Raw genomic sequence first — 25881 nt, forward strand, 5'->3', positions numbered from 1 at the left:
AATAAAGTACATGCAAGTTTTTGGTTGTAATGGGACAAAATGAGAAAAAATAATGAAGGATGTGTAATATTTCTGGAGTTATGGCCATCTAATTTGTTCAAACGTACCTGGGAAATGTCTGCCTTGCCGCAAGGTACAGTGTAATAACTCATTTCTCACAGATAAAAAGGAATTATAACAAAGTCAAAAACTAATTGCACACTTTAAAAATCAATATTTGCCACTTTTTCTACTTCTCTGTATGTATGTTTACTTTATCTGCACACAAGCTCCATCTGTGTCTGTTTGTGGCCAGGCTATAATTTTGATTTACACTGGTGCAATATGCTACGGTACGTAATGGGACGACTCGATAAAAGAAATACATTTTTTACTAGGTAAGAACAACAATCCCTAAGCAATTCCCACCAAGGCTCTTCAAATACAAGTGCATACACAGTTCTGTGAAAAAGTGTTGTTTTTTTTTTCCCTTACACATTCGTTCTGTTTTGTTACACTCAAACATTTCAGATCCAAAAACTTTTAAAACCAAAGGAGAAAAAAAAAAAACAAACAGTAAAAGCAAAAAACATTTTTCTTCTGAAACCATACTGGCTCTGTGTGAAAAGTACTCAAGCATTGACCATCACCAGTTAAATAAAATATTTAACTAAACAAATAAACCACATTCTTTAGAGAATTTTGATCAATTTCACTGACCATACCATAGCCAGATTATTACCTAATCTCTAAAATCTTAAATAGAACTTTTCTGCTAACATAAAGTAGCCTAAAAATGATATTAAACAATATGGCACAGTGGTTAATCTTCCTAAACGTAGCCACTCTACCAGAATTACTTCAAAAGCGCTTTTATGTAGCCTAGTCAAAGCCCAAATTAAATTCAATTGAAATGCAGTGACCTGTTTTATGATCTTAAACAACCAAATAATGCTTGAAATGCCTTTAATGGAGCTAATAACTTCCTCCACAGTGATTTTAAAATCTTGCAAGGTTGTTACCACAGATGGTAACTTTATTTGCTAATGATTTATACAATATTCAAAAATGCTGGATAATATGAAATATTCAAGTTTTACAATAAAAAAAAAAAAACTGCAGAAATTTGTAAGGGAGAAAATACTTTCTTTCAGCAATGTACACTGGGCACAACAGCTCGATTCCACACTTCCTATCACACAATGCAGTGCACCTGTCATGCAGCACTTAAAATCTAACAGCCATTACTGAGCATGTTCTGCTGCTGCCAGTCAGCGAGCGAGAACAGGCGAGAGGATCCAGCAAAGATGAACTCATGATGAGTAATGAAGTCGAAAGAAAAAATAAAATGTATGCAAATATATTGAGGGGAGTATAATCCGCCAGGAGTTGAGGGTAAACAGGGTGCAGAGAGGCATGTAAATGTGGGGAAGAAGAAAGGGCGAAACTGGCAAAGACAGATCACTGACAACACAGGTGCTTTCATTACAATTTATATTTCTGACAGCATTTTACGCTCCTCCTCACAATGCATAAAGAAAGAAACTGACAGTCAACAAATGCAGAGCTACAAAGGCCAAAAAGTCAGTCATCCCAAAGCAGCTTATGACTGCTTATTGACACCATTATGAGTTTAAAATAAACATTACTGGTCTTTTTAGAATTCACAACACGTTAAATCCTCCTTTAGACATGATTTATCAAACATGGCATCTTTTTCACAAATGCAGAAATCAGAAATTCAATTTAATCATGAAATGTCTTCATTACTAAGCACACTGTAAATTTGTCCTCTCCTAAAAAAAGCTGGAAGAACAACAGAGACAAATCTGTTTTACACTTTGCGTCTCCACTGAAAGCTGGACCTTTCTTTGTCAGGTGCCACTAAAAGCAAAACACTTTGCTTTGAGTAGGACTGTGTTAAAAATAGGGCTTTTGACTGCTTTTGACAGCACTTTAGTAAATAGTGTTGTTCTGTCAGGGAGTCTTTACGCTGAACACAAAATGCACAGTAACAGTAGTTTTCATCACTTTATCATAATGTCTTATTTTGCATGTGGCTGTGCAGCATAAAACAGTAGACCTTTTCACCCTTAAAGCTGTTTCAAAGCCCTTTTATCAGATTTGCATTGCAGAATGAGCCTCAGATTCAAGGAGATATGCAAAATTACAAAAAAAATTCAAAACATAATCACTGCTAATACATATATTTAATGAGCTTAATTCAAGCAATTGCTTAAACTTTGTCAGAACACTATTTCCAAAATTGTAACATTTTGTTTTCAAAATACATCATGTTGGACAGTGTGAAAATTAACATAGCAAGCAGGTAAACAGGTTGTATCCATGACACATTGTTTTGATTACAAAAATCAGTGCATACACTGTTTGGAGGAAAGACAGTAGAATAATGTGTTACTAATGTGTTTCAGGAGGGTGTGGGTTAGTTAACCTCATAAGGAACTGTCAAGTCTCCAAATGGAAAAAATCTGGTGTTTTTTTGTAGATGTTTAACATGTTAATTCCACAATACAAAAGGATTGAACTATGTCAGTCAGGGTTGACTAAATGGGGCTCTCATCCAACAACTTTACAAAAGACTCCATGCCCATGCACGCCATTAGACAGTTGTTATGTTGAGTCTAGATATGCAGAAGCTGCTACTTTAGGAGATAGCAGCTCCTAGAAGGGAGAAGACTCATTGATGAAAAGGAAATGAAAGAGTTCCTGACAAAGCTGCATAAACTGTGGATGATCCTGGAAAAGAAATTATGCTTTGTTATCAGTAGTCACTGCAGCTGTACAGCTGAGTAAGTTAGATTACAAAGTTATTTGTTGATCAACGTTTTTGCTGTTTCTGCACTTTAAGACAACCAAAGATTTAGGTGTTAGTGTGAAACATTAAAAAGATGCAGCCATGCCTTTTTCAATAGCTTAAATGTTATAGGTATATAAGGAAGTAATGTGTGGGAGGTTCTCACAACCTAGCAAAAATGTTCACTTTCACGGATCTTTTTCATGTTTTGTGCATTGAGATTTTAAAGTGACAGACCAACACAAAGTGTTGCATAATTGTGAAGAGAAATAAAACAAACATGGTTTTCAAAATGCACTAAAGTATAAACATGTATAACTATGGTCTGTGTTTGCATTTGACCTTGTATTTGCTGTTACTGTTGCACCTTCTGCAAGTCTTTACAGGGAAAGCCTCTAAAGACTTTGAATATCTTGAGCCTAACATGTTGCCCACTGTTCTTTAGACATTAAGTCAGTCTCTGTTGGATTTGGGTCTGGACTTTGACTTGGGCGTCTGTTGAAACTCTCCCAGGATAGTCCTGTATTTAACCCAATTTATTTTCCAATCAGCTTCAACCAGCTTACCTGTCTCCACTGAAGAAAAGAACCTGCACAAAGTGATGCTGTCACCAACATGGATTGCAGTAAAAATGTTGTTCATGCTCTTCATTGTGTTGACTTGCAACAAAATGAGGTGCAACTGTGATTTAAAGGTTTGCACAGTTTTGAAAGCCATTGATTTGCTAAATAGGTCTCTCTCAGTGCATGTGTGTTTTTGCATGTTTTACGAAAATAGATAGAAAAAAAAACACTTGACAATCATTCTGTGAGGCCACAATAACATGTCAAGATTTTGATTGCTTACGTTCGAGATGTTTGATACAAGGCTATTTTTACAACTTTCATGCTATTACGATACAGTCATGGGGCTTTTCTGCAAGAGACAGGGAAACAGAGAGCAGCAGGTGCTTGTGGCATCATGCTGCAGCACAATACCATTCAATCACAGCCCGATATATCTGAAATCACAGGACAAAGAGATGAAAATGTAGATCCAAAGCAGGTAGAAACAGCAAGCTGGGAGGGTAATGCTGTAAAGCTCCGAACACGCTGCGATTCCAAAGCTTTCTGCCAGAGACATGCTGGCAGAATCAAGTAAGCAAACACTCGGAATCAGCAGGAAGACTAACAGCAACAAGTATTAGGCCGGCATGAATGATATTACCCCTAAGCAGGACTGCTTTTTTTCATTTATTTTTATTTTTTCATAAACAGTGGAGCCTGGGGGACAAGCTTGAACCTGAAAAAAGTCAGGAGATCAATAGAAGGAGGGAGCAATCCTTTCTGGCTTTTAGAGGTCAGATAAGGTCTTCTGTCAGGTACCAAGTAATACCTCGCAGCATGAGCAGTGGGACAAAGATGAACCATCTTCCAATCCACATAGTAGAATAACAGATAGCCATTTACATGAGGCCGTACACTGCAGTAGTGCAGCAGTGTATAAGAAATAGCCTCAAACTGAAGTTAAAATGCAGTGCTGAAGTCTTTGAGGCTTTGTTCAATTTCAAACCAATCAATTGCTAGGATGATGTCATGACAAATTAAATAATCGGTTCTGGGTTAGCTGTTTACAGTACCGATCAAACAATGGGTTGTTTATTTTTTTACTTTCCTGACAGATTGCACTTTTCTGAGCTGCGAAGGCAGCAGTGTTTTGGAACACCCACTGACAGTCGGCTCTTTGACACAAAGGGCCAACATCTTGTTGTGTATATGAGTGTGTGTGTGTGTGGCTGTGATAGGGAAAGACACAGAGAGCATACTGCAGTTATCTTAGCTCAGAGGCTGTCACTTCTTATCAGTCTGATTGGTACTCAAACTTTCACAATACCTTGACTCTCCCTCCTCTCTCATTACGTTCCTCACTTCACCACTCCTATCTTTCTTTTACTATGGGAAATCATGGGCACCCTGTCTCTGTGTTCCTGTGACCTAAATAACATACTTTTCTGATTCATTGGGCTCTCTGTTTGCTCAAAGGTGCCAGCTAAATGACTTTGGAGAGAAACAGTTCTAATAGCAAAAAAAGACACAAAAAGGCAAAGCTTGGATTGGAAAACAAAGTTTAGAACATTTAGGTTCTAGCCAAAAATGCAAGATGAGCATTCTGAGTGAGCTGCAAATGTTCCCAGTTTTGGTGCTGGTATAACAGCTATTAGTTGTGTATCTTAAAAATGGCTATTATGTGCCCAGAACAAGAATTAAGCAAATTCAGCATTCAGCTACAAATGTAATGTTTGTCATATCACAATGACTTGAAAAAAAAATATATGATGCAAATATTGTAAGTATTGGAAAGTTTGAATGTTTTTGTGAATCTTATGAAATCATCTTTGTTGCTTTTTGTTAAATAAAAATTTCACATTTATATCACAAAACTTCTGCAGTTGGGGAGTTTTCTAAATCTGATTTGGTGCTTAAATCAATGAACATTTGAAACATTTAAAACTAGAGATGAATCAAAGAGGCTTTGTTCAGACTGCCTATTCTTACGTCTGACCTGTCAATTCAGTTGTAGATTTTTCTTTACCTTACGGACTAAAAACATTCTTGTTTTACTTTCATTATCTTTGGCAACCATAAAACACGCATGAGGATTAAATAAAGATTTTAGCTGTGAGCAGAAAAAATAAAAGTAGAATATGCTGACCATAACTCATTCAGTGGTGAAGTAAGACATTGACTTTTCTTAATGTTGCTATCAAGCAAAAGTAATATGGTTGCAGCCTCTTTATTGGTGGGTATTAATAGATCTCAAAAGTGTACACAACTGTGCTGTTTACATATGAAACACATAAAGAACCTGATAAATTATACAAACTTTTTTCTACCAAAAGTAAAGTATATTCTGAACAATTCAACAGAAGAGGAAGCATGTTTGTTGGAGAAAAGTCAAAATACCCTGGTTGCATAAGATTGCACATCTTTATACATAGAAAACATTTTGAGTGACTATTGTATTTGGGGTTATTTAAGCTTTAAACCAATACAGTCTGGGATAGAGAGACATATTTGCTGCTTAGTTTTTATGTAATGGCTTCTTTCAGTTTGACTTACAACTTTGATTTTATCCCTTTTTGACCTCTAACATCTTCAAATTTGTCTGTGTTTGTGCATGGTTACTTTTTGATTGCAAGTGTTAAATGACTGGATGTAGGAATATGACTGGTTGAGTTAATGTGCTGATCAAAAAAAAAAAAAAAAAAAAAAGCATGCAAGTAGTTCTCCAGTATGCCTTGGAGGGACATTACGCATATGTGTGTGGATGTGTGCCAAAGATCTTGCCAAAAATAAAGAGATGATGTGGACAACCTTCAGTTAGGCATGCCTTCTTAGTGGCTCGATGCAATTTTGTCCCTGTGTGTAGGTGGAATGGGTGTTAAGGCATGAATGCACTGCTGGCTCACCACAAACATGCTTGTGTAGGTGTGGGTGAGTGTGTGTAGTAAGGGATGAATGCTCTGCTGACTTGTCAGAGTTGAGGATTTTTCCCTGCAGCAACTTTGTTTCATTTATAAAGTGGTACTGCAAGTTGCTCTGGATAACAGCATCAGCTAAATGTCAGAGACAGAGATACAAAAGCACTGCACACACAGCTGTGTAAGCATAAATAAAAAAAACAGAGTGCCAGACTCAGTCTTGTAACACTTGTTATTACACAAGGCACTTACACTGCCATCTGTTAGAAATCACAAGATACATTTTGGCAGTTTGTCCAAAAAATGTTTCTTGAAATCTTTTTTCCTATGTAAGGGTGTAACGAGATTCCGTGCCAAAGAATATCATGATATTTAATTTTTAAAAGATTGGTGGTGTAGTGGAAATGAGACTCAAGAAGCACTATCATGTTCCAGTGTGCATTACTTTCAATAAATTATCCTTGAAGGTGTGGAGAGAAGGATGAAATCATTTTTAGCCTTTCAGAGCAGGTGGCTAAGGACGCTGAAGTAGGCATCCCATTTTTGCCTTTCAAATGGTATTTAGTTCAGTTCTCGGTATTGTGAGGTTTTGTTTTGATTAGTTCAATCACCTTGGAGGATTTTTTTTTGATAACCTATACATTTCTGGTCATTCAAGGATTTGACTTACTTTCCCAGAACCATCTTCAAGGCCTCCTGGGCTGACAATACAACTTCCGCCCATTCTTAATTCATACAAAACCTCAAATGTAGCAGGAAGTTTTAGGCTTTAAAGCCAGATACTTTAATGTCACATCTGAACAATTAGAACACAGGAAATATTTTATGTGTGAAGCAGTGCTCTAATTAACATGTTAAAACCCTTCACTGATCAGCTGTTTTTGTAATTGATTTAGTTTTTTTTTTCTCTTTCTTTAATAAGATCAGGGGCCTCATTTATAAAGCGTGCATACACACAAAAAATGTGAGGCACCATATTTTACGCACAAGTCCACATGTACAAAAATGAACGTTGCACAAACTTTTAACCTGCTGAGAAAATGTGTGCCAGCTGCGCTCTATTTTCCGCAAATCGGAATTGCGGGGAATTGCATTTTTCAAATCTTCTTTTGAAAGATGCGCAGGTATGTACACACGTACGGCTTTATACATCCAAATTGTTTTGTGCACCGAACTTTTCTAAATTTTTCCGTACGCCAAGTTTTAGTGTGAAAACTGCGCATTCTTTTATACATGAGACTCCTGGTTTTCTATCTGCAGCACACCCACCATCTTAGAATCTACAAAGAAAACGTGTTCAGGAAAGTAACATATTAATCCAGTAGATGTCATATCGAGCCAGCATCCTGACCGTAATTCAAAAGATTAATTTCCAACCTAATATTCTGGTCTGCTCAGAACAAATCAGGCCTGTCATAAGAACTGCAGGTCAAGACTTCGATGACAGAGAGAAAGGGACAAAAACCTGGACTGCTGTTTGTTGCTGAGACCTAGAAAGTAAGTGACCTTTCCATGTACATGAGGAAGGAGGATTCTGGGCTACTTTCCTGATCTGGATTTGAACGACCATAAATGTCAAAGAGAAAACTTCCAACCTATCTTTGATAACACAAAAATCTAAATAATAGGTGCAACTCTGTTGATAAAAATGTTTGCAAAAGTCTGATGAAGGCTGATAAACATCCTTTGAACATTCAGATTGATGAACTTTCCTTTATTGTTTCAGACCCTTTTATTCTCATCAGAAGTGGATCCTTATGTTTATTTCTGTTGTTTATTCCTCATTGTTCAAGTAAATAAATACATGCATTAGTGAGGTTATTGATAAATAATGGCTATGGATGATGGAAAAAAAACAAAACATCATAGCACTGGGAAGCAACATGAACCTCTGGTCTGTTACTCATGTACAACTGATTGTTCCATGCAAAGATAAATGATTTATTGCAGATTGATGAACGAATTGCCAAACTGATAATTAGACAGTAGAAATATTTGATCAATTTATGCTAAGTGACAACAACTGCTACAATGTTTTTCCTCAGAATCCCAGGACATGTTGATTAAAATTTTAATTTAAGCAAAAGTAAAAATTAATAATAATACATGTCTGGGGAAAATAATGTAGCTAAGGTGTTAGTGTATGAGCTGTGAAACCTTAAGTCTAGTTGTCAAAAAACAAAACAAAAAAAAAACTGTAAAATTCTTAATATTAAAGAATTTTTTAAAAAACTTGCCTCATCAGAAAAAGGGATGCATTAATCCACACCTTTCAAGTATAAAGCTGCAATATCAGAAATAATTGAAAGCCAGAGATTTCAGTCCGAAAGAAAACTTCACCCAAATGCACTAACACATTCTGTTTTTATGAATAATAATTATTATAATTTTTATGTGGCTGCAAAAGAGGGTCTCACATACTGCTACTTTCAACTGAAAAAAATAAATACAACCGTTAGATTTTGGTGGAAAAGAGGTTCATTTAATTCAAGTCTACATGGAAAACACATTTTCTCATTATGCTGCTGCCAATAGTGTTATTATACTTCACTTAAATGTCAAAGTGAGTAAACAAAGGTTTTACACTTTACTCTTCCTGACAAACTAAGAGCAAATGTTTTAGCTGGATTAACCCCACAGAGATTTCAATAGCAGATATCAAAGATGATACAGTGTCTGGATTATAGAAATAGAGCTGGATAACCTTCCACTCAATTTGTAGTTAATTACCCAGACCTGTGGATAGTAGAAAATGAAATTTTTCAGTCTTATTAGCCCCCAACACCACAACACCCTAACAAAATGTTATTCTAAAATCATTTTAAAAGACAAATGACATAATAGGAGGATATAACATTTAAATCTAGTATCGTACCCCTGTAAATCTGAAAGATAATCCTTCAGGTAACTTGACAAATGTAATTTAAGATTTAAATGAAAAAAAAGACTTTTACTCAATTTTTGTCTTTTTTTTTAAACACTTTTTAGAGGCATTTAATTTAAGCTGATAATCAGACAACTCCAGTCACCTGCTGAGTAAATATGTGTACCATATTATCATTATAGAGAGGCCCAGAGAATAAAATCAGTAGTCATGACTTCAAAAGTTGCCTATTAATATACAATAACCAGAAGAGGTGCAAACAAGCATGTTAAATGCAACTCAAAAATATTGTCCAGTAAACACAGTGAGCATGGCAGCAGTGACCCTGGTTACACGCTATCCACACCGAACAGCAAAATTCAGTGAATAATGTATGTGCATAACACTTACAGGCTCTGTCAGCTCCAGAACACTGGCCAAATACGTGATGGGACTACAGTCACGAGTGTTTCCCACAAGTGTACAAGGTAGGAACATGGGACCCAAGTCATCTCCATCAAGCACATCCACGGTCAGTGTGGTGGTGGCTGTTCGACGGTCACTCGGTGAAGGTGCCCGGTCCTGTATAGAAAAGAGAAAATCTTCCACTTTAGTTCATGAACTCTGAAGCAATTTTTATGAAAAAGTAGCAACCAGAGCCAAGAAACACTCAAGCAGCAGGTTAAATGATTTAGATAAAGAATAACCTAATCAAATTAAGGGCAAAGCACAACAGCTGCATTAAACTGGGGTCAGAGAGCAGCACCCTATTAATAATATATCAAACAACATGAACTGGCAGAGTCTGCTCAGGGGCTTACTCTCCAAGGCACATCTAACTATCTATCAAACCTATTCTACTCAGGAGGTTCAAAACTTCTAACAAAAACATCCAAGGCCAGCATCCAGAAATCTATTAGATCTTTCTGCATTTTGGCAAGAAGTGTCTTTGTGCATTAAATGCATAAGCTGACGTGCCTTAGGTGGCAAAAGCATTCCTCTCAAACGATAGGGCTTAAGCAATGTGGAATTCAAACTTTTTTTTACCCTACTACTGTATACTATTGTTACCAGCCTTTTAATAGTCACATCCCACTGAATAGGGAATTAGAAATATTTTGTTTATAAATAAAGGACCAGATTTTGGCTAAATCCCAATTTTTATTTTATGCATCATGTAAAATGTTTATTACAACCAGCTGCTGTGAAAACAACATCAACACAGCTAAACTTCAGCAAAATTTCACATTTCTTCCAATAAAATTGTAAGTTACACACTCAGATGTTAATTTTGTTTAGAACATATTTGGTGGAAAAGACAGAAATTTAAATCCAATTTTCAGAGATCTAAAAATATTAAATCATTTTAATGCGTTAATGATTTTCAGACACAGCTTCATTTTTTTTTTCAAACATACCAAAGCCCTGAGGAGCTTTTTCCTGCTTGCAACTATCATGTTTTCTACACCAAGAACAGAACTGAAAACAATTTTCAGTTGATTAATTAATTACATTTCCAATATGCTTGTACTGCCAAAGTCTTGGTCCAGAAAAAACATATTACTCTAAAGGTTTGGTTTGTCAAGAAACTGAAAGAAAAACAAGCAAACATGGCCGTACATCACATATTCAATAAAAATAGGATTTTACAAAGGTTTGAAAAATGTGCGACCAAAAATAAAGAATGAATGTTCTCTCACTTGATTCGTTTTTCTTCAGAGGTGACCTTAAGGAGACCTTAGGCTAAAATAGGAGGATTTTTGTGAGGCCCTCATGAAATATGCAGCCAGTTTGGAAGGAATACAAGGTCATTGTCAAGAAACACAAACCTCATCGTCTTTCTACTGAATCCCTGTTCCACAACAACTTGCAATGTGCTTTTATAGTAATAATGAGGAAACTTATACGAAACTTGCACTACACCACAGCATCTCAAAGAAGACAAAGATTTAACTTGGATCTTAGCAACTTGGTCACTGTTTGGAGGTAAAACATGCTTTGTGTATCAACACAAAGCATACGATTTGACCTTAAAAACAAGCTCCTGTTATCAGAGCTTCCTAAAATTTCCTTGATCGAACTTTTGGATCAATTAACATCTAGCACTTCTACGTAGGTGGAGTACCCAAATCATTAACATGACCTATACAAGTGTATTCTTATAAGAATATAAATTATCTTATTTTACCAACAGTTCAGAAAGCTTCAAATTAACCCATGATTAGTGCTAACTTTAAAATAGTCAATATTGTGTCAACCTTTGAAGATGTCTATGCTTTAACATATTTATTTTATTGACTAAAATGATGAGTGTTTAAGACAGTATGGCCCAGGTTGGCCCTACTCGCACATCCTGTGTCATATAGAACTCATTGAAATGTTTAAAGATTGGGACATTTTCTTCAAGCTTCCTTGTTTTGTTGTGTTCCTTGACCTTCGTGAGGTTTACTTGTTCTCTAATTTTCCCTAGAAAACCTTTGAGGCCTTCATAAAAGAGCTGGATTTATACTGAGATAAGATTGTACATATAAGTGGACTATTTAAATTTTCTTTATTTCTTCACATCTAGATACCCCTTCGTGGTAATTTATCATCTTCAAGTCGGTCTAAAATCCCAATTAAACACAGAGAAATTTATCATTGTACTGTGACAAAACATGAAGAAGTTTCAGGTCTCTCATTAACTCTGCAAAGTGCTGTATAACATTAGGTGGATGAAATCACAATGTCTTCAGTATAATGTTGAAGTAATATGGAAAGATAAGATTGCCAGTTATCAACACAATAAGTCTAATTATAGACCATTTCTATCAGTGTTCAGCTGAAAAGGTCAGCCTTGTTTAATAGGTTTTGTTCATTCTCCATGGCCAGCTAACAATTTATAACCCACAAATTTGCGTCTTCTCAAGACGCTCCTAATATTCTCTTCAGATAAACACTGAATATGTCAACCTTTCCAGCAGTCAGAAACACATTAATCTTTCAGTGTACTGTTGACTTTTAATAATGTTTTTGTGGTAACTGGGATCTGGGACATGAATCCATGGAGTAACTCTGCCAAGCCTTTTGTGAGCATGGTTCTCACATTACAACAAAACCCTAACTGCAGCTGATGAGAATCATTTCAGCCATGATTCAGCTTAGATCACTTTAACCTCTATAGACAATGTGCTTACTGATCTAACAAAATAAATATATTATAGTGAGCTAATTAATAAAACATAGAGTGCAGGGAAATAAAAGGCAAACAATTTGATTGGCAAATACATTAGTGATAATTAGGAATGTTCTTGCAGATTCCCTTAGGCTGACTAACCACCACAAAGGCTGTGGAATATTAATATTAGAAATATGATAGTTTGTAATCAAACAAGTCATATACTTTGTATATGAGAAAAAAAGCTGTTTTTTTTCCTCCAGATATTTTCTATGAAGGAAACACTGAGTAACAGCTTTCTTTTTAATAACGTTTTTGTTTCATTAAAAGAAGTCTAAAAATATTTCAGCATGGGAACTCATGAAATTCACAACAAATTCAAATAAATAAACAATCACTTACATTTGCCTGTATAATGACCAAGTATCGTGTTATCTCCTCGTAGTTGAGCCGTTCCCTTAGAACTACGGAGCCAAACAAAGTCAGGGGGATGTCAAAGGTTCTGTTGGCAGTCTGGAGAACATACAGACATGAGGCAAAAGCAAACTCAATGAGTCACACACAAAGTCTACTCTTAAGATTTAACAAAATAACACAAGCTAAGACATGCAATACACGTGGAAGATAGTTACACAAGTGTAACAGCAAGGCGTATTTTATGATTTCAATACGATGCAAATGAGCTGTTCAGCGGAAGAAGGAATAATTTATGTGGGCTCAGAACCGGCAGAGCAAAAAGAGAAATATAACAACAATAAATCAAATGAAATTTTCAGTCAAAGCTGTTTCGATTGCATAGAGAAGCACAAATCTGATATATAATAAAAAGAGAGAATGGGCTAAAAATTTAATTTTGTGAATATGGTCATTAATGTGAGGGGGAAATTAAAATAATAAATGCAGCTTCAGTTGTATTCTGAATTCAAGTAAGTTTTGCTTTCCTGGGTGAAAAACTACTTCAAATGCAATTATTTAGTATTTCATAACAACACACCAGATAAACTTTTTTAAATCAGAACACATTAAGAAACCTAAAACACATTAGTGCACACAACCACATCAAACTCATTCAGAACATTGTTTATGGTTTTTGGTAAATGGACCACTACACTTTTTCCATAATCCAAGCCTGTAAAGGGTTACAGGCACACTGGATTGTATTTAAACACTGAGAAGCACACTATGGGCAGTTCACTGGTCCATGGCAGAGTAAATAGCAACATTAAAACAAAAAAACAAAAGCAACAATGATGTAAACACATCTTGAGAGATTTATAGTATCCAGGAGGACATTACAGACATGAAGGACTGGGATGAACCATCAAAAACATTGCATTTTAAACAAAGTACAATTAAAGAAATAAGTTCTGAGAAACACATATCTCTTGTTATTTTATAATTTACTTAAGCTAAATTGTTCTGCAAATATTTAATAGGTTTCTAGTGATATCAATGGAAAATGAATTAAGACTGCATAAAGAGTCAATAGAATAATCTATCAATGGGAGCAAGATCTGAGAAGTTGACCATGACGTGAAATTCAAATTCACTGAGTCATTCAGTCATCACTCCAACCCTTTGACACGCTGCCCCGTCTTACTGGAAAAGACTTCGTTCCACACAGGATTACTCTTGGATTTTTATTCCTCGGGTATGTTTGGATTCCCTTTTTATATATTCCAGCATTTTCAGGGAAACCTTGAATGAGCCTGCTCTTTTGGTTGAGAGAGAACCCAAACATGAATGGAGTCAAGATGTTTCACTCTCAGCATGTCTCAGGAGGAATCATATCAGCATCCATTTCTTCTTACCAAGACAGTTTTTGTTTTTTAGATGTTCCAAGCAACCCAAAGAGAGCTTCAGCGGAGGGAGTACCCCCCAGTTCTCTCTAGTCCAGTTTGTATGACTGTATTTACAGCAGTCGTATTCTCTGTAGAAAGTCAGGATTTTTTCCTTATAAGAAGTGAATTCCAATAACCAGGCCACTGTTTTAAAGTCAAGACCTCGCCACGCTGTCATACCTGAACAAGTTTTACACTGATGGCAACTTGATCCTTTAGTTGGAGCCTGTTTAGGGGATTCTACAAGTACTTCTGGGACGTTTTGTGCTCTCTGAGACACTGAGAAATGTCTCCATGATACCCGATTTAGCTGAGGTGTTACTAGAAGTGATATCTGTGAAATTGTTCTGAAAGTATTTATTTGGCGTTATAAACAGTTAAAAAAAAAACAACAGAAAAAATTATTGAACCATTTTCAATAAGAATGGCAGAGTTATTTATATCTGCTGAAATAGAATCATCAACATTTTGAGGCAGGGCTACGACATAATGCCACTGAGGCTTTTGTGAATAAAATATTCTTTTTGAATTTTCATTCAGTAAAATTTCCATTTCAATGAACACAGATTACAAACATAAAAACTGAAATATTACAGCTTGTATGAATACATGAACGTTTGACCCTTCTGGTGAAACTGTTTTCCAGTCTTTGCGAACATGATTATATTTGCATGAAAATCAAATATTCTTGAACCAGCCAACGAAACATATTTAGAATTTGATTACATAGAGGTTGACAGCAAAATATCAGAACTCACCGGATCTTTTGGGTTGTATTGGATGGTGTACTCTATCTGCCCGTTGGGTCCGTCGTCAATGTCTGTTGCACCATTATTCCCAGAGAAACCAGAGAAGATCGTTGTTCCTACAGGGGTTAGCTGAAAAAAACAAAAAAACAACAGCTGCAGTGTTTCCATATGATGTCAAAACTTTCAAAACACAGTGATTAAATCATTTCTGACAGTGTCATACAAACATCTATTGTTTTCATGTGGCACAGATGAAAGAAGAGCAAAATAAGATTCACCAGCATTTGGCCACAAGGGATGTTAATCCCCCACTGTTTCCTACAGAACAAAGAGAAAGTGCTTTGCATTTTTATTTTCATTACGCATAAATCGGACTTGAAAAGGAGGATCAGTTGGGAGTCATTTGTGTCTCTTTCAGTTGCACTTGAAATAAGTGAAACACAGGAAGTGTTCAAAATGTTCCTTCTATGCATAACATCAGCAGTCTCTCACTAATGTGAACAAATGAAAGGTTTCACTGCCCCTCTCTGATAAAAGAGAAAATTTGAGATCCAAATGTTTTACTGTGTCACTGTTAAAACTAATTACTACTAAGATAAATAAAGTGCTGCTGACAGAGGTCACAGCTTATTAAATTGAGCCTTTTCATGAAGTGGAATTCTGAAAATTAATGAACAAATAACTCAGCACAATTTAGAGAAAAATATGATGCTGGTTTGCTGTAAATACAGTCAAACCTGTTGTGAGTGAAGCTTTTAAGACTTCTACCAAACTGGAGGGTTGACAATTTAGTAACAGCTTTTAAATGTGTAAACATATTAACACCAAAATAATTGAGAAACAGGAGTGCATCCGTGAAAACAGAAATCCACTTTGGTACACAGCGAAAACTCTCAGGAGAGACTTATAACTGAGGGTTACTAAGAATAAATGTCAACTACAGGACACGTTTTTAAAAAATTATATATATTTAAAAATAAGTTTTTGTTGTTCGTGGCTCATCTGTGAACTGTCATCCATTGATTTAGGATGACCTAAGCATGCAGCACGATCAATGAATAGCCACAGTAAAAAGGATGTTTGCACAACCAGCACTTGTGAAACACAAGTATCGATGACCGTAAACAAAAAGGCAGGTTTATTCAGGCCCTCATTTCAATCTATACTTTACTTCACCTTGAAGTGTTGACTATCACAAGCAGTTTGTTTGTTCTGTTAAATAATTTAGTCACAACAGGAGGGAATACTGAGGGTGAAATTCTGCTTTTTGCAGCCTTCCCAAATGCAAACCTATGAATGTACATATTCAATAGTCCATTTAGTTTGCACAGACAGACGATTTTAAGCATCTTCAAAGAGTACGAATACTTTGATCTATTAGTATTGTTTGTCAAATTTTGAAGTTTGGTATGCTAAAATTAATTTTAAAATGTCAATGGTAAAATGTTGAGTAGAATGCTGAAACTTCTTAATATACTTGCCTAACATGCTATAGCTCGTACATGTTGGACATAAAAAGATTTAGTAGCTAAATAGCTAGTCCATATTTTTTAAAGAAAAATAAATAAACATATGACTGGGATAGCCAACAATGGGGGATGCGTAAGAGGAAGATAACTCGGCTTCACACACGGCACCAAATAGAGTTTGGCTAAATAGAAAGTAAAGAAGAGAATGACACCAAGGATACTGGAAATTGTTTTTTACATTTTTGGAAACAGACCAGGCGTAATTAAAACACCAAACAGCGAAACTGAGCTTACTGAGAAAAGTGAGCAGCAAACTCTAAGTTTGCTGCTCAAACTGTATTTTGTAATTAGTGTTAATTTGGGTTAATATGAGATAAGATTAAAAATTTTCAGCTTTTAATAAGAAAAAAATAAATTTTGAGGTATATTTTTGTATTGTTTAATTCATTATGCTTTATTGACACATGCTATTGTAACTAGACTGCATCGTTGTCTGCCATGGCAGTACTTAAATCATGCTCCAAAACTATAGCTAGAAATCCAACAGCAAAAGGTTAAAAATCATCATTATCCTTTATTGTTCATCATAAAAGGATTGAATGAAGTGATTTTAAATACAATTACTGGAAATTAGCCATTATCCAGACAGTCAGGCACACAGCACTGCCTTTTCCTGTCAGAGCAGCTCTGTGTCAACTCACGCCTTTGTCCGTTTCTACTTAATCCTTGTTTTAAAAGATAACAGGCTGGATTGTTTATGCCTGCAAGTATGCTCACAGCTCGACTGCTTAACGTGCAAGTGAGGCATATCTCTGAGCTAAAGCAGGAATCAACATTAGAAGTGGAGCTGTGCTGCTTCGGCATCAGAAATTGTTACAGAACCAGATCGGTTTGTGTATATTGACATTATTCTTTTTTTTGTTCCAACAAAACACAGCAAGACAGTTTTTTGGGCATGTTTTCAGCAAAAATAAACCATTATACAAAGAAAAACATGTTTTTTTGAGAATGGTAGTGCAAAAAAGCCAACCCCTCAATGCTTTTTGCTATGCTAGGAACGTTTGTCCAAACTCATCAACATTTAGGACATCCATTCACTTTATTTATTTTTTTCCAATTCAGCACTATTTAAAGACATTTAAACTCAGAGAACACTTGGCTGTACAGATATGCACCTTAAATATGTTCTGCAATTAAAAACAATATTCCAGCAGTGCAGAGGGTAATGAGGTGAAATGATGTTATATGTGTTGTGAGGGACTTTTCTACTTATTTGGTGGAGGGAGTGGGGAGGGTAACCTTAGTAATTCTTTCATTCCCATGGCCTATATCTGCATAAAGACCTGGAAATGTTTCTTCTCGTATTCTCAGATCAAGAGGAAATTTACTGCTTCATATGCGTTTGCATACAGGGATATGCCTCTGGTTGGACATAGAGATATAGTCTCCAAAATGTCTGTTGTAAATTTATATTTTGTCTAGTGTATTTCTGTGTTGACACCAGATGCCAAAACAGATTTCTGTATGTACAAACATTTGTGGCAATATATTTCTGTCCGATTTAGATTTGTAGAGCCTAATGACAACAAAGTTGATCTCAGGTCATAAACTTAAAAGAGATTTATTTCAAATGAAATTACATTCATCTTCTTTCATTCAATCGAATCAGTGACTGACATTCAGCTTTATCCGTAGTAAAACTACCAGCTAAATGTTTGCATTATTTTAGTTACTATTAATACCCTGATAGATTTGTCTGTGACAATTGAACCCAGTGAAATATTTTTTTAAATAAATGCCGTCTACATGCCCAAAATCTCTTATATAAGTAGATGACGTACATATTTGCCTACCGAAAGAATTTTCAGCTATACTGTGTTTCTCTCATGCATTGATTTTGGAAGTAAAGTTTGATCTCCAATCGATAGTGACATGCATGCTAGCTACTTCTAACTAATAGTAACTAAAGCAGCTTTCACATGTTTCTTATTCTGCCTGGTAATGGAAGTCGTGGATTTCACAGGTTTCAGTATGAGAAAATTATGCAGATTTCATTAAATATATTGTTCAGTAAGCTATTTGTAGTATGTTTGTCACTTTTGATGTCCCCTTGCTTTTTGTGTTTCTTGGAATCAAGGATGCTATATTCAGTGTTCAATTACGTCCGAGTTTGATGAACCTGTTGGGGCAGTTAAACCCATTATCCAATTATCCAATCACCTACTGGGGTTCCGATCATCAGTTGTTTCTGGGTAGAATCAAGCTTCAGTCTGTTTTTCGCTCATCACGAATAGATTTATCCATTTACCTTCCTTTGAGACCCGTTTTCCCTTCTCTTCGCCTTGCTGGTTTAACCTCCTAACGGGTTTCCAGACCAGGCTTCAGTCCAGATTGATTATCCACAGCAGCCCCACTGACCTCAATCTATTAATCAGTATGAATAATTACATTGGAAACTGGGTACAGCTGTCTGGTACTGTGCTAAACTAGTTCAAAATTTAATTGGCAGAATAGAACCACTTAGTGACTCTTGGCAAGCCTAAGTCTGAGTAAATAAACAGTAAATGACTAATTAAAAAATAAAAATCTCAGCCCACTTTTATTGGTTATCTAAGCTAAGCCTTTCACTCATATTATAAAGTTCTATAACATTATATCCGTGTTATTGACATGGTATGTGTTTGTTTCGCTATATTAGCAGATTTCTTACCAGCTTGAACTTGTCTAAAATTAGATTGTCTCATCAAATATAAAAATAAAAGAAACCGTTTCTGACAAATGATTGTTACATTTACATTCAATTCTGCTACACCCGAGCAAAGAAACAAGCTGGATAAAAATAAGCTTAGGTTTAATTTTATTATGCAGTTTTAGTACTGGCAGTGAAAGTGAAACAAGCAAAGCTGTGTCAGACTAATTCAACCACTCACTGGATCAAAAATAAGTAAGTGTTCCGGTTATTACATTACTGCTAACATTTAAATCAAAGTAGCCACTTTTGGCAAATTATTGCTATCAAAATGTCTGAAATGACCTGGGCTAAACACAGGAAAAATTATTCTGACCATGCAGCTCCTAAATAGGAGGAAATAATTTTAAAAACAGTAATAGAAATTTTCAGAGGCGCATGATGAGCTGTGGGCGGAGAGGAGAAATAAAAGCCCTCAAAATCATTTTCAAAAAAAGGTGGAGAGGTTAGTAAAAGGGCAACACTGAGAAGGCGGGAGTGATGAGGCAGGATGCATAGCAGGGAGAGGAATGCTGCAAATGGAGAAGAGAATGTGGAAAAAAAAGTGGAGGGAACAGATTGAGTTTGACAGGCAGAGGAAGACTGTATAACGATATATTTGCCTTAGCCCGCCTAGGATCGTGCTGGCAGCAAGCTACATGCATCCACGTCCAGTTTAACTTTACACTTCCTCTTGCTGAATTTCTCTTCCCATGACGCTAGAGGACAAACTGTCATGTTGAAGATTATTCTGAAAGCCACAAAAAAACCAATTTCTTTCCATCTGTCTAAAACCTTTCTATTCTCCTCCAAGTATTGCAAACAAAGAAAAAAAGAGGAAAGAAAAGCAAACTGGGTGCTTTTTTTGTGCTTAAAATGTGTTGCAGCGAAATCACGTAATTTCTTTAATATTGACTCAAAAACTTTGGAGGAAATGGACAAAAAAAGTTTGGTATAGAAAGTCAAAGACCAAACCACAAGCCAGCATTTCCTATCACTGATTTCTTTCATTTCAAAATTTTATAAATATTGGTCTTAAAGGAAGAGCCAAATATTAACTTTTCAAAATCTCTATTCTACATTTGATCTAATTTTGCATTTACAAGATTTTAGATTACAAGTCAACGAGTAGTGTATAATGGTAATAAGGACGGAAATTATACTTTTTTCCTTGTAAAAGTAGAAAATTACTCATTTATACAGGTCTCTTTAATGTCTATATGTGACATCTATTATAAACAATTACTTTTTGCTAGAAAACCTGCATACAAAACAATGGTTTCTTTGTTTGTAACATGTAACATTGTTTATTATGGTGTTGTTTATTCTTTATTGTGTGAAATAAATTTGAATTGAAAAGAAAATCGAAAACAGGACAACACATCTGCTATCCCACTTTTCAGGAAGTGACCTTCTGTATTATATAGATTCATTACATAGAGTGAAGTATTTCAACCCTTCATTTATTGTAATTTTAATGAGTATTTCTTATTGAAAACAAAAACCTAAAATTGAGTATCTCTGAAAAAGTTTCATGGGACAAAAAAACTTTATTTTTGTCGTGATCTACAAATTTATTTGGAAAACTGCTAACTTGACAGATGAATGTTGAAAGCGTGAAGGAAAATGCACTTTGAGGTCCCTTGTTTTGAAGAGCCTCCTGCCTTTTCTCCAAGCTAAATTTAAACAATCTACATCTGAGAAATATAAAAGTCATCTGTGTGTGCAAAACCTGCAAAAGCATTTTACCTCACTGATGGCGACGTAGTATCGAGGCTGCTGGAAACGTGGAGCGTTGTCATTGCGGTCTCGGACAACAATGCGGACCTCGTGTAAAATCACTGTTCCAATCAGCTCGTTGGTGCACTGAACCTGAACCACGATGGAGTGAATAAATGACGGTGGCTGAAAGGGAGAAAGAGAAATATAGATAACACACTATTGCAAAGTGGAGAACCAAAATTATTTGCCCAAAAAGTTTCTCATTTGTGCCAAGTCACGGTCCCACTTTCATACGGCTGATGAATATAAGGGAGAAGCGGCAGAAGATTGGATATCTTCTCAGAGAAGATGGAGCTAAAAGTTTGAGTTTATCAGAATGGAAAATGGTTGTTAGTAAGACAGCCATAAAATGCATTTCAAATTTTCTCTTTATAGGATAGACAGTAAATGTACCGGTGCCAATTTACTGTGAAATTGTTGGAATGATTTCAATTTGTGTCACTGCCACAAAGATCAACTGTTGACAGAAAGTTTTCAGACCCTTTAATTTTTTCTCTACACCTTCCATTCAGAGACATTTGAGCTATGTTCACTTCTCCCTTTGTCAACCAACAACAATCTCTTGTTTGTAAATTTTACAACACAGTAAAAAAAAGAGTTAAAGTTCTTTTTCAGTAGCAAGGTTTCAATTGAAAAGATTTTTGTTTTTTTCTGAACTAGTCTCAAATTATATGAAAAGCAACATATTTATCTCATTTCTCTAACAGAAGCAGGCCAAAAATAAAATAAAACTACCATGTGTTTTAGAAGATTTTAAACCTTTCAGAACTTAAAGAGAACATGTTGGCAAAATGAAGGTTTAAGGAGATGAGGCTAACAAACTAAAAAGTTTCTGGACTGATTCCCTCTTGAGATGAGTCAAATCTACAAAACAGTGTCCAAAGCAGCATATTTTCAAAGTTATGTTAACTTGCAGCTACAGTGGGTGGAAATCTTTCCAGTTACAAACTGACCATAAATTGCTTAACTTCATCTTGATGCTTAATCAAGTAGCTCACAAAGTGGAAATTGTATGGACATGAGAACAATCACATAGTTAGATATTTTTATTATGCCTGAAATGACTAAAACTACTTATTAATATCTAGGAAATGTCTAATTAGTATAAAGGTGAAGCACTAGTTAACTTCTTGCTGCTGTGGATGTTACAGAATTAGACACATATGTGAAAGATCTCTCTGAAATAACATGACCAAAAACATAACTGACCAAGCACTAATTTCTTCCCTTAATGTTTCTTCAACGTTAGTACAAATTCTGACTTTCCTACTATGTATATATTCCGTTGAATGTTCAATATAACTAAACATGTTCACCAAGATTTTGGCTTTAAACATGTTGCTACCCAATAGTTCATATCTGGTGGCAGCATGTTTACCAGATATTACTGCCTCCAAGTAATCTCTGTCCTTCACAACGACACATCTGCTTTTGACAATGGATACTATGATCCCATATTTCTGAAGCAAACTGCTTAGGCAGCGATTCCACTCTGCGAGCTTTTGATCTTTTCTTTGTTATTCAGTAGGATTAGAATCTTGGCTATTGAAGGGGAAATTTAAAAAAGTAATTTTCTAAATTTTATCATGCTTTTTTTAATTATTTCCATATGCTTTATGCTATAAGTTTTGGGTCATGCTATTGGAAAGCCATCTGAGATTTTGAGTTTTGCCTGTATATTCACTCATGGGTGCATTGGTGGTCTTGAAACCTCACTAAGCAATGCACAGATTACCGGTTCCCTGTGTCAGATGAAGTGAAGCAGCTCCAAAACAAAGCCACAGAAGCTATGGCGTTATTTTCTTCAACAGCCTAAGATTAGAATTCCCCTTTGTACTGGATGTGTTACTGCTCTTGCTTCAAACTCTGCACTTGCACTCAAAAAGTTTTGCCTGACTATAAATATGTTCTACCCCCTCTAAAAAAGATTTTTTTTTTTTTTTTAAAAAGAGCAGAAGCCATTTTCTACAAGGTCCATTCAGTCTCCAAAAGAAAACTGAGGGTTCAGAGCATGTAAAATTACCAATATTTGTAAAATAAACCCTGGTCTGAAAACATTCAGTCAACAAAACCCTGTAAAAAAAAAAAATGATTAAACTGAATAAAATAAGAAAACAGCAGCCACACAGGCACATTAAACATAGAAATCTTGAACTTTCTTACATCTCTATCAAGAACTCGTCCAGTGCTGTTCAGGTAAAGAGACTGCCTGGCAGGATCAAGAATCACCCAGTAGTCGTGGTTGTCTCTTAGAGACAAAGAGATTGTACGATCTGGACCCTCTGCCACACCATTGATCTGCATGTTTTCCACCAGCAATGTTCCTGAAATACAAAAAAATATTTAAATGTTTTTAGTCCTCAAACAAGCTTAGAATTTGAAGAAATCTAAATGATTTTTTAAATGGCAAAAAAAGATCATAGATTTGAGAAAACAAAGCTCAAACATTTTCAGCCCATTTTCTTCTTGATTTATCTCACATGTATTATTTCTTAGCTCATTGGAAGTTGGACCGAGCTAAATACATACAATGTTGGTAGAAAATCTGTTTGAGAGAACGTCAGAGGTTCACTTTCCAGCATGAAACTAAACATATAGCCAGAACTACAACTGACTGGTTTGTATCAAAGCATATTCATGAGTTAAAATGGCCCAGGCATAGTGAAGACCTAAATGTAATTGAGAATCAGTGACAAAACATGAAAAATGCTTTAGATTCAATCTCTCCTGTGCAACTGAATTGGAACTGTGAGAAAAGTTATGATCCTCGCTATGATGCCTCGCTTCTTTTCAGATTAAAGTAAAATAAATGGACTGAATTTATATACAGTAGTACTTTTCCAGTCTTCTCATACATCACAAGAAGCAAAGTCTTGCAATTTCACTAATTCATGCCTGGCTTGAATGTGGAAGTTTATTTTCTCCTTCTTAGTCACCTTTCTCAGTTAGTGTATTGAATCTATATAATATCTGAGTTTCACCTTTGAGGTGAGTAACAGAAACATTTTTATTTTATTTATACAGTGCAGATCAAAAGTTTGGACACACCTTCTCATTGAATTCAATGAGATTCAATTTTCTGTTTTGTTTTGTCTAAAACACTTTGGAAACAATTTTAGAAAAGCAAAAGAAAAAATATATTGGAAAAAGGTTTAGACTAGACTAGAAGATACACCAACTTAGAAAAAAGCACTTAAAATAATTGAAAGCCAAATCTTTTTTAATAAAGCAGATGGCATAGATGAAAGAACTTTTGACTGCACACTGTCAGTTATGGAGTATAATTAAATCTCGCAAGATGCTTTGAGAAAAATAGAAGCTGGGAGACAAGTCTTATGATTTATATATTCATTTTCATCTTTCATCCAGAGAAATAGAAAAACAATTAGCTAAGAAATACAAAACAAGGGATAAAACAGTTAGTTTAATACAAGCAAAAACAGGACTTCTGTTTTTGCTCCATCAAAACACAGAAAAGTCTTGATGGAGCTGAAAATGATGCTGTCAATAATAACTGAACATCCTTATTAGAAGTGGCATTAGTTTTCATTTGTAGCTGCATTGTTAGAACTCCAGCCCAGGCCAGGGATGTGATTAAAAGTACTGCTTTTGTTCATTTGACTGACTGTATGATTGATGAATCTACTTTAACAAGGACGACTAGTTATCTTACATCCATTTGTAACTCCATAGGTTTTCTATTTAACCTTCTCCATCCTCGGTCAGTTCGAGGGATGGATCCATTATCCCATTTGCCAGCCTATTCCTCTTCTTGCATCAACAGAATCACACATTGCTTGTTATTCTTGAGTATCTCAGTTTATCTGATTGAGGTTAGTGACACATATCACAGTCAAAAGAAAGAATTTTAAATATCAGTAACCACTACAATGACAGTATACAATACAAGGCCTGCTTCACTTCTCTCTGAGCAAATGATGTGATGCCACACTCCACTGTTTGGGTTTGTTAAATTATGATGGCCTACATTTTTTTAAGCCTGGAAATCAGGACACACCATAATAACAGAACACCCTGAAAATAGTAGGCATCTATGAATAATTTTTCATAGTTGTTTTAGGTCAGCCGGTTATGATTTTAATCACACATTGAAAAATTCAACTTTCTCAACCGTGGACTTTTTTTTATTTTTCTAAATTTTGCGTTAGAGACGTTGAAAGTCAGGCTTGATTAACCCATCTATTCTACCAGAACACATTTTTTATTAATTGACATCTTTAAATTGATTTTTCCAAATTAGTTTGACATTGTTAAGATTGAAGTGGAAGTAATGCTTGCTACAACTTATAAACTTAGCTCCAATGGTAAATTACATAGAAACCTTATTTGTAATTTGTAATTTTCTTTAATTACATTATTGATTTATACTAAACATTGAGCTTTAAATTCTCCATTACAACTTAAATTGCATTAAAAAGCATTATGATACCCCTCTTTGACTCTATGGCATAAGAAAACACGTTGCCAAATATCTCAGCATCACAGTTTTTCAGTATCTGACACTTAAATACGAGTTTCAAGACTATTTCTAGACATGTCTAAAAATTACAACACAACTTAAGGCATCAAACGTACTGCAGACATGCAACAATGCAGCTAAATCTATTCAAGTGCAACTCAAAAACTTCAGCAATGATTTGATAATAGCCATACTTAATGTCATGCTACTCTGCAGATACTCCGCATGCCAAAGGCTTGAAGTGGTCCAAAACATGATTGCAGACTGACCTACTTTATGATTAATTCTGCTAATAATTATTTCAACACTTAGGAGGCACTTATACATATTGTAGAGCATTTGGCTGCCTGTATCCCAGATAAAAGCCACTTGTATCTGGGATACAAGCAGCCAAAATTAGCTTCCTCCATAGGGTGGTCAGATTCAGCAGAAGCCTTTCATGTAGGGGGAGCTCAAAGTGGAGCTGCTGCTTCTCTGTGTCAAAAGCATTTGGTTTAAGCAGTTTGGGTATCTGAACGGGATGTTTTCTAGGTGCCTACTTTTGGCGATTTTTCATGG

The 25881-nt window shown here is 35.5% G+C and overlaps 1 protein-coding gene across 2 annotated transcripts in view; it reads right to left on the bottom strand.

The window, feature by feature from the left end:
* Window positions 1–25881, bottom strand: part of LOC122823053 (protocadherin-15-like) — a 214907-nt gene that overhangs the window by 123553 nt on the left and 65473 nt on the right. For both annotated transcript variants that reach the window (XM_044102283.1, XM_044102282.1), the window contains exons 5-9: window positions 23007–23167; window positions 20811–20966; window positions 14874–14993; window positions 12677–12787; window positions 9529–9699 (exon numbers count right to left, since the gene is read on the bottom strand). In XM_044102283.1, the coding sequence (XP_043958218.1) occupies window positions 9529–9699; window positions 12677–12787; window positions 14874–14993; window positions 20811–20966; window positions 23007–23167 (719 nt within the window). The remainder of the gene's footprint in view (window positions 1–9528; window positions 9700–12676; window positions 12788–14873; window positions 14994–20810; window positions 20967–23006; window positions 23168–25881) is intronic.

Source organism: Gambusia affinis, linkage group LG20 (genome assembly GCF_019740435.1).
Source record: "Gambusia affinis linkage group LG20, SWU_Gaff_1.0, whole genome shotgun sequence".
NCBI classification, from domain to species: domain Eukaryota; kingdom Metazoa; phylum Chordata; class Actinopteri; order Cyprinodontiformes; family Poeciliidae; genus Gambusia; species Gambusia affinis.